The sequence below is a fragment of the Cebus imitator genome, unplaced genomic scaffold (assembly GCF_001604975.1).
Source record: "Cebus imitator isolate Cc_AM_T3 unplaced genomic scaffold, Cebus_imitator-1.0 Scaffold21, whole genome shotgun sequence".
In the NCBI taxonomy this organism is placed as follows: Eukaryota; Metazoa; Chordata; class Mammalia; order Primates; family Cebidae; genus Cebus; species Cebus imitator.
Genome location: NW_016107336.1, coordinates 8,818,042 through 8,827,762, shown reverse-complemented (window position 1 = coordinate 8,827,762; position 9,721 = coordinate 8,818,042). Strand labels below are relative to the sequence as shown.

Sequence of the window (9,721 nt, the reverse complement as noted above, 5' to 3'; positions counted from 1 at the left end):
AAAAAAAAAAAAAAAGAAAAATTTGCTAGACATGACGGCCTGTACATGTAGTCTGAACTACTCTGGAGGCTGAGGTGGGAGGATCACCTGAGCCTGGGAGGTGGAGGCTGCACTGAGCCATGATCATACTGCTGTACTCCAGCCAGTAGGAGTGCCCAGGCTGGGCAACAGAGTGATTCAAGAAAGAAAGTGTGAGAGACAGAAGGAGGCAGGGAGAGAGGGAGGGAGGGAGAAAGGAAGGAAGGATTTTTTATTGAAATACAGGTCAGAACTGACACTGAGAATGAAGATTTGCTGAGTAGGAAAACTCCATAAGGGAAAACAGATCAAAGACATTGAGTTTGATTCTTAACTTGTGTGTGGAGCCCTGTGGGGACAGAAGTCTTCCTCTGTTTCGGGCCACACACGTCTCCCTCTCGTTGTTCTTACGCTACTGATGAGGCCTCTGTGCTTCTCAAACTATCTTTGGTAAAGGATCAATTCTGGGTTTTTTTTGTTGTTTTTTTAATTAACAGTGTTCCTTCCTGTCTATCAAGGATTGACCCTTTTGTAAAAATTCAATAAAAATAAATTACTAGAAAAACAGGCCAGGTGTGGTGGCTCATGCCTGTAATCCTAGCACTTTGGGAGGCCTAGGTGGGTGGCTTGAGCTCAGGAGCTCAAGACCAGCCTGGGCAACATGGTGGAACGCCATCTCTACTAAAATACAAAACATCAGCCCACGTGGTGGCATGTGCCTGCAGTCCCAGCTACTCAGGAGGCTGTGGTTTAATTGCATGAACCCAAGAGGCGGAGGTTGCAGTGAGCCAAGATCGTGCCACTACACTCCAGTCTGGCTGACAAAATGAAATTCTGTCTAAAAAAAAATTACTAGAAAAATGAAATAAAAAATAGATGCATAATAATTTTTTTCATTATTAGATTCAACAGATAGATTTACTTGCTCAAATTGCTCCAAGTTTCTAAGTGCCTGGGCTGAATTTCTGTACTTACTGCATGACACTGGTCTCAGGGTCACACTTTGAGAAGTACTGGTCTATATTACAGCATGTACCAGGTTTAGAGATGAGTGCCTGCCAGCCAACAGCCTTCTCTTTTGTTTTTTTGAGATGGAGTCTCACTCTGTCACCCAGGCTGGAGTGCAGTGGTGTGATGTCAGCTCACTGCAACCTCCGCCTCCCTGGTTCAAGTGATTCTCCTGCCTCAGCCTCCTGAGTAGCTGGGACTACAGGCGCGCGCCACCACGCCCAGCTAATTTTTGTATTTTAGTAGAGACAGGGTTTCACCATGTTGGCCAGGATGGTCTTGATGTCTTGACCTTGTGATCTGCCTGCCTCGGCCTCCCAAAGTGCTGGGATTATAGGCATGAGCCACTGCGCCTGGCCAGGGTGACAGCCTTCTCGTGGTTCCTACATATTTTCCAGTATGCAGGGGGCTTTGCATCCCAGCACACTTTATCTGTGCATTTAAACAGGAACTAAACAGTACACTATGGGCAGAAGTATAGCCTTGTGTAAACAACTCAGGCCCTAACGTCAGGCAACGTAACTTTAGAGACTCTACTGCTTCCCAGAGCTGTAGCTACTGGCAAGTCATTTCACTCCTCTGTCTCAGCTTTCTCGTCTGTGAAATGTGGATAATAGCATGCAACTCAGATTGTGAGGAATAGTGACACTGGTAAGGCATTCAGCACAACAATGGCTATTGTTACTGTTGCTATTTCAACTACAATACAAAGTCGAGTACTAAAAATCTCAGAAATAAACTACAGTCTATATTACTTTGGCAAGATTATACTGTAAAGGGCTAGAAAATAAATATATTAGGTTTTGTAGGTCCTAAGATGGCAACTACTCCACTCTACCATTGTAGCGTGAAAGCAGCCATGTGCAACGTGAAGAGAACAGTAGGTGGCTGTGTTCTAATAAAACTATTTACGTGTAATCCTGGCACTTTGGGAGCCAAGGTGGGCAGATTGCTTGGGGCCAGGAGTTCAAGACCAATCCTGGCAACAAGGCAAGATCTGGTCTTTAGGGAAAAAAAAATTATTTAGGCATGGTGGCACTCGCCTGTAGTCCCAGCTACTCAGCTACTCAGAAGGCTGAGGTGGGAGGACTGCTTGGACCCAGGAGTTCGAGGCTGCTGTGAGCTGTGATCGCACCACTGCACTCCAGCTTGGGTGACAGAGCGAGACCATGTCTCAAACAAAACAAAAACAAACAAAAACCAACTTCACAAAACTTTATTTATGGACATATTTATGGACACTGATGCTGGAAACATATCATTTTCAAATGTCATAAAATATTATTATTATTATTAATATTTTTTCATTCATGTAAAATCAAGTTTTAGCTGGCAGGCCATAGAAAAACTGGCAGCAAAATGCACAGATTCTTAGTCAGTAAAAATAATTTTAAAAAAGAGAAAGAAAAACAGGCAGCAGGCCAGATTTGATACCCTGCCCTTAGCTTGCCAGCTCCTGCTCTAAACACTTTCTACCTTAACTCAGTTAAAAATACCTATTGCATATGATAACCTTGAGTCTACAGAGTAGGAGAGAAGGTAAAAAAGTTGAATCTGCCATGTGCTAAGGATTTTGTTGTTTTGTTTTTAAACCTCATTCTGCAATGATTTCAAGCTTAGAAAAAAAAAAAGTTGAAAGAAGAGTACAAAGAATTCCTTCATTGATTTTCCAAATGTTACCATTTTACCACATTTCCTTTTTTTTCTCAGGTTCTTTTCATGCCTGGAATACCATTTCTGTCTCCTATTTTTGTATGTGTGTGTGAACTGTTTGAGAGTCCGTTGCAAAAATGATGCCCTTTTGTCTCCTAAAAACCAAGGATGTTCTTTTATATAACCATTACCAAAATCAATATATGAATACAAAACTATTATTCAATCTTTAGACCTTGTGCCATTATCAAAATCAGAAAGTTAACATTGATGTGGCTGGGCCTGGTGGCTCACGCCTGTAATCCCCACATTTTGGGAGGCCAAGGCGGGCAAATCACTTGAGGTCAGGAGTTGGAAACCAGCCTGGCCAACAGGGTGAAACCCCATCTCTACTAAAAATACAAAAATTAGCAGGGCGTGTGGCGCATGCCTGCAGTCCCAGCTACTTGGAAGGCTGAGGCAAGAGAATCACTTGAACCCAGGAGGCAGAGGTTGAGTGAGCGCAGATTGCACCACTGCATTCCAGTGAGACTCTCTCTCTCTCTCTTTCACACACACGCGCACACACACACACACACACACACACACACACACGGGAAATTAACATTGATGCATGGTACTCATCTAACCTGCAAGTCTAACTCTGATTTCAGCTGTCCCACTAACATCCTGTATATGCCAAGCCTCTTATTATCATCATCTCTGGTAATTTCTTTCCCCAGTTACCCAGTGAAATGGATATTATTATCTCTATTTTACCAACGAAGAAACTAAAGCTCAGAGAGGTTAAGTAATTTGTCCACAGTCCACAGATGGTAAGTGGCAGAGCTGGAATTCCACCTCGAGTGTACTGCCTCCAGAGTCCTTGCTCTTTTATACTGAACTAGAATTGCAGAGCTTGGAAAGGACTTCTTGGTGCAAGGACACGAAACTGGTACTCCAGGCATGAAAAGAAGCCAGGCGCAGTGGATCACATCTCTAATCCCAGCATTTGGGGAGGTCCAGGCAGGTAGACTGCTTGATCCCAGAACTTCAAGATCCACCTTAGTAACATGGTGATACCCTGTCTCTACAAAAAATACAAAAATTAGCTGGGTGTGGTGGTGCACCCCTGTAGCCCCAGCCACTTGGTAGGCTGATACCGGAGGATCACTTGAGCCCAGGAGGCCAAAGCTGTAGTAAGCCATGATTGTGCCACTGCACTCCAGCCTGGGTGACAGAATGAAACCCTGTCTAAACAAAAACAAAAACAACAAAACAACCCCCAAACCAAAAACAAAATCCTGAGAAAGAAAAGCCAGTGACTGATACTTTCTCAATCTCTCACGGAAATGTCCAGTAGGAAAGGAGAAAGGGATGAACAAATAGAGTTCTGGCTATTTTGTTATACAACAGAAAAGGTTTTTTTTGAACACGAAGGCACCAACTAAGGTTTTTTTCTTTTTAACTTTTTAGAAGTAAAAAATAACTGCTTAAAGTTATTCTAAAAACAGGTACAGTCTGGGCGCAGTGGCTCACGCCTGTAATCCCAGCACTTTGGGAGGCTGAGGCGGGCGGATCATGACGTCAAGAGATCAAGACCATCCTGGCCAACATGGTGAAACCCTGTCTCTACTAAAAATACAAAAATTAGCTGAGTGTGGTGGCTCGAATAAAGCCTTCCTTACCATTTTAACTAGTGCTAGAACAGTTTTTTCTTTAACAGTATTGCTACAACTTGTGGATCTTCTAAAAACCTTAGTTTGGTTCTCGAACAGTGGGAGAGATGACTATAAAAGTCAATACTGGTTATGGGCTGGTCTACACTTCCGCTTCAACAACAAACAAAACAGATATCTGGTCCCCGACCCTAGAGCTTCTGATTCAGAGTTTCTGGGCCCCAGAATATGCCTTTTTTTTTGAGGCGGAGTCTTGCTGTGTCGCCCAGGCTGGAATGCAGTGGTGCGATCTCGGCTCACTGCAACCTCCGCCTCCCAGCTTCAAGCGATTCTCCTGTCTCAACCTTCCGAGTAGCTGGGATTACAGGCATGCGCCACCAAGCCCATCTAATGTTTGTATTTTTAGTAGAAACAGGGTTTCCCCATGTTGACCAGGCTAGTCTGGAACCCCTGACCTCAAATGATCCGCCTGCCTCGGCCTCCCAAAGTGCTGGGATTACAGGCATAAGCCACCGCGCCGGGCCCAGAATTTGCATTCTAACAAATTCCAGGTGAGTTGATACAGTGGATCCAGGGACCGATCTCACTGTGCTAACCTCTCGTTTAGTTTTTCGGAGAGCCCTGTATATGAGACGCGGATTCGATCTAAGGCATTTAGGTTTAGTGATTAACAATTTCCCTCTTTGGCTCTCTCAAGGCAGCCAGGGAACAAGGAGGCCACGATTAATGTCCAATCCCCGAGGCGCGTTATCAAGCTGCTGAAAGCAGGGCCTCCCGATTACCGTTCCAAAGGGTCCCTTCCCCGAGCAGACGCCTGCAAAACCCCGATAGTACTATCCTGGAGTCACACGCCAGCGCAGCCTCCTGGCCGCCCCCACCCGCCCTGCTCAGCCACCGGGAGGCGGAGCGCGGGGCGGAGCAGGCACAAGGGCTGGCTGCTGGGCCGACGAGGGGCGGTGCCAGGCCGCGGGTCCTTAGTCAGGTGACGCGGAGCGGCTGGCCTGGGCGCCGACTGCAGAGCCAGGAGGCTGGCGGTCATGCCGGGGGTCCTGGTTCGCATCTTCCCTCTGCTGCTGGCGCTGCTGCTTCTGCGCCCTGCGTGCGGCTTGCGCGTAAGTCTGCGGGACCCGGGTGCGGGGAGGCACTGCGAGGGAACAGGCTGGCGGGGAACCGGGCCGGGGCCGCGGCCATCGGGGGTCCCGCAGGGCGGGGAGCCTGAGCCCCGAAGTGCCCCCAGCAGCCGGCGGCCGGCGGAGCGCAGGCAGTGGACCGGCCTTCCCGTCGGGGGCGGGCCGGGCGGGGCGCGCGTCCTTCGCGGCAGCTCGGTCGCTCGTGCGTTCCGCTCCGGCGGCGCTTTGCGCTTGGACCCACTTCCCGTTCTGTAACAAGGGGGGTGAGACGAGGTGCGCCTGAACGTTTCCTAAGTTGGCATTCCGGGAGGGGATTCCACGTAGCGCGGGTTAGAGGGCGCCTCGGGCTCTGGCTTGGGTCGCCCTCCCTTTCCCAGTCCGTGCTCTGCGGAGCGCTCCGGAAGGAGAAAAACGGGTCAGGAGAGGCCCCTGCAGTGGGAGCGCGGCGTTATTTTCCCTCCGGGTGCTCTTCCTCTTCGTACGTCTTGTTCCCTTCTGGCCACTCCCCGTCGCCTGCTCTTTGGCTTGGGTTTTTCTTGGTGTTTGTGGGGCCCTTCGGCGTTTGGCGGTCCAGGTTATGATGGGGGGAGGGGGAAGAGGTAGGCTGCTGGGGGACGCCAGCGTTGATGGAGGGAGGTCTGCCGAGGCGAGGAGGTGAGGTGCGGGGCGTGCACGTTTGGTGGGAGAGGAAGGACAGTGTCACTCCCTGCGTCCGAGCCCCGGGGACGACCTGAGGGGCTGCGAAGCGCTGCCTGGGGAGGTCTGCATCACACCTGCGGAAGGGAGGGCGGGTGGTTGCAGGCTGCTCCTCTGCACGTTCCGCGGACCAGCCTTGGTTCCTCCAGGGTACAGGTGGGCTGAGCCTTCACGCTTTAAGAGCTGGTGGCATTTGACACCGTCGACTTGTAAGTTGCACCCTTTAACAAGGCTTTCAGTAACGCGCCTAGGGGTGAGAAAAGTGGTACGTTTACCTACAACCAAGATTGAACTGTTTGGAAAACAGCTGCTGAAAATGTTTCCATTTTTGGAAAAAGTTGGCACAGATTGAGCGTTTGCTGCTCCCCCTTCACCCGTCTGTGGTTCCTCTTTCCCAGTTTGTAGACAGAGTGTTCTTGTCCAGAAGGACCGTAGGAGTCAGACATAGCCAGCTGTGAAAACCACCGGATAAGGTGGAACTGGGGAACAGTTCAGGAGAACAGTGGTGCAGGTAAGGGGCTGGGGGAAGGCAGATCTTAACCAGTATCTGGGGCTGGGGGTGGGGGTGGGGAGAGAAGGATCTATGAATGAGAAACAGGTGGACAGCATCCATCTGTCTGATGTGAGCTCATTAGTCTTGTGCAGCGTCACTGGGTCAGGGTGGATGCCCTGTGGTTGCATACCTGAGGCCCACACAGGGAGGCTGGCATCACCCCAGGAATTCTCATGTCGGGTGCCTGGGTGTCCCTGTCGAGCTCCTGTGCCCACGGCTGAAGAAAGATACCTGCAGTCTGGCTTTCCGTTATCTCCTTGTTTACATTTCTTTAGAACAGTGGTTCTCAAATTTTAGCTGTCCTAGAAATTAAGAAAATATTTTCTTTCTTTTTTTTTAAAACAGAGTCTGGCTCTTTAACTTCCACCTCCCATGTTCAAGCGATTCTCCTACCTCAGCCTCCTGAGTAGCTGGGATTACAGGTACCTGCCACCAGGCCTGGCTAATTTCTGAATTTTTAGTAGAGTCAGGGTTTTACTGTGTTGGCCAGGCTGGTCTTGAACTCCTGACCTCAGGTGATCTGCCTGCCTCAGCCTCCCAAAGTGCTGGGATTACAGGTGTGAGCCAGTGTGCCCAGCCCTAGAGAACATGTAAAACTATTTGTTAATAAATAATACATCATTACACATGAACAAACAATAAATATATTTGAAAAACAACAGTATTTCTCCCCAAATTTTAGGGTGCAGAGTTGTACTGTTTTACATTTCTGCAAATCTCTTTCAGTGTCTCTTAATAGAAGACAGTGAGATTTTCATGTTTATTTCTGCATTCAATCTGTTGCCATATCACATGTCACATGTCACTGGAAAACTGCACCCTCAGGACAGAGTGAGAGTGGGAAAGGCAGTAATGGCTTAGAATTATAATAAAAACAGTTTTGACTAAATGGACCCTTGAAGGGCTGTCTCCAGACCACACTTTGAATACCACTGATTTGGAATGTTTTTATAAAACCAGTTTGTGCTCACTGTAGAGAAACTTTAAACGTATAGAAAATGTGGTAAGAAAATGAAAACTGCCCATCATGTCACAATCCTGTGAGTTTCTTTTTGAATAATAAAGTATAGCTAGTAACTGACCGGTATTTGAGTGGCTTGGATTCCCCAGGTGGGTTGGCCAGATGTAAGTGGCCTTTGAGTTTTGAATGGGTACAAGGACACTCTAATATCCCACAAAGCTGATGCTGGTTCCTGGTTGCAGGCGGAGTTGACCTGGAAACCTCTCCTTGGCCACTCATTTCCACAGTCCACCTGCACGAACTGGTGGGGGAGCCTCTAGGAGCAGAGAAAATGACCATCTTCAGGCAGCTGTCCCTGGGCGCGAAGGCCACCCTGGCCGCCGTCACTGTCTTCGTGTCCATGATCGCCTCCCGCTCTTTCCTGGCAGAGAGCCTTGAGCTCAGGGCCTGGCGTTGGCTGCTTCGCTTGCAGCTTGCCCTGTTTGTCAACTCGCTCATGCTCATTGGCTCCCTCTACATTTGGCGCAGCACGGTCAGCAACCTCTGCCACTCCCCAGCTGCGGAGTCAACCTGTTTTCAGCTTTGGAAGGTGGTGGTTCTGGCATTTCTGGCCCTGGCCCATTCCAGTTTCTTCACCATGTTCTTTTTAGTGGCCGAGGAGCCTTATCTGTTTTCCTTGGCAGCCTACTCCTGCCTGGGTGCCTACATCATCATGCTCTTCTTCCTCTGCATCCTCAGCGGCATGGAGCAGGCCTACCAGCTCTTGGCCTGGCGCAGTGGTAGGGTCGTGGGCAGCCTTGACAAGACAAGGAAGCTGGTGCTCAGGCCTGCCTTGGCAGTGGGAGTGACAGCTGTGCTTAGCGTGGCAGGGATTCTGAATGCCGCGCAGCCCCCCGCGGTGAAGACTGTGGAGGTGCCCATCCATCAGCTGCCCACCTCAATGAACAACCTCAAGATCGTGCTCCTCTCAGACATTCACTTGGGCCCCACAGTGGGCAGGACCAAGATGGAGATGTTTGTGAGGATGGTGAATGTGCTGGAACCAGACATCACCGTGATCGTGGGTGACCTCTCCGACTCGGAAGCCTCGGTCCTGCGGACGGCTGTCACTCCTCTGGAGCAGCTTCAGTCACGTCTCGGCGCCTACTTCGTCACAGGCAATCATGAGTACTACACGTCGGATGTCAGCAACTGGTTTGCACTGCTGGAGTCCCTGCACGTCCGGCCTCTTCATAATGAGAATGTGAAGATTTCCACCACCCGGGCCCAACGTGTTGGTGGTGGCAGTGGCGGTGGGAGTGAGGACGAGGACTGGATCTGCCTGGCTGGGGTGGATGATATTGAAGCAGACATCCTGCACTACTCTGGCCATGGCATGGATCTCGACAAGGCCCTGGAGGGCTGCAGCCCAGACCACACGATCATCTTGCTAGCTCACCAGCCTCTGGCTGCCAAGAGAGCTCTCCAGGCTCGGCCAGATATTAACCTCATCCTTTCTGGGCACACACATGCTGGACAGATCTTCCCCTTGAACGTAGCAGCCTATCTCCTGAATCCCTTCTTTGCTGGTCTCTACCAAGTGGCCCAGGCCACGTTTGTATATGTCAGCCCAGGCACAGCCTACTACGGGATACCCATGAGGTTGGGTAGCAGGGCGGAGATCACAGAGCTCATCCTGCGACGGGCTTCCTGAACTAGCCCTGCCCTGCGCACCTCTGCCCTGCCCTTGCCCTCGCCCTTGACCCTCCGTCCTGCTTCAGAGTGGTTTGCCTGCTTTTCCCCTCCAGCCTGGTCCACCCAACCTTGCCCACACGCTCGGTCACAAGCCTGACCCAAACGGTGACTTACGGTGGGGCTGCCTGGCATTTTCAGGCTGGTTCAACGAGTTTCCTTGGCCAGTTGCTTTTTCTGATGCACTTGTGAGATCACTAAGGTCACATATATGAGTATTCCCCTCTATTTTCAAGATGGTATGGGATGGGGACCTTCTCCTGCAGAGCTCCCAGGGATGAACCTCCCCTCGGGGTTGCTAAAAAGGAATACA

General features: G+C 49.9%; 2 protein-coding genes across 4 annotated transcripts in view; both read left to right on the top strand.

Moving 5' to 3' along the window:
* The first annotated feature begins 5,229 nt into the window (after window positions 1-5,229).
* The window catches only part of GLB1 (galactosidase beta 1), a 95,586-nt gene continuing 91,094 nt past the window's right edge, over window positions 5,230-9,721 (top strand). The window contains exon 1 of one of the 2 annotated variants that reach the window (XM_017521696.1): window positions 5,230-5,449. In XM_017521696.1, the coding sequence (XP_017377185.1) occupies window positions 5,375-5,449 (75 nt within the window). In that variant the 5' untranslated portion in view covers window positions 5,230-5,374. Of the gene's footprint in view, window positions 5,450-5,627; window positions 5,741-9,721 lie in introns of those variants that run through there. The other variant, XM_017521698.1, reaches the window with a different exon arrangement.
* TMPPE (transmembrane protein with metallophosphoesterase domain) lies at window positions 5,321-9,396 on the top strand. Of its 2 annotated transcripts, none has more exons than XM_017521699.2 (2): window positions 5,321-5,449; window positions 7,920-9,396. In XM_017521699.2, the coding sequence occupies exon 2, from the start codon at window positions 8,009-8,011 to the stop codon at window positions 9,368-9,370; it is 1,362 nt and encodes a 453-aa protein (XP_017377188.1). In that variant the 5' UTR covers window positions 5,321-5,449; window positions 7,920-8,008; the 3' UTR covers window positions 9,371-9,396. The 2 variants fall into 2 exon arrangements, with proteins under 2 accessions (XP_017377188.1, XP_017377189.1); XM_017521700.2 differs by lacking the exon at window positions 5,321-5,449 and adding an exon at window positions 5,659-5,740.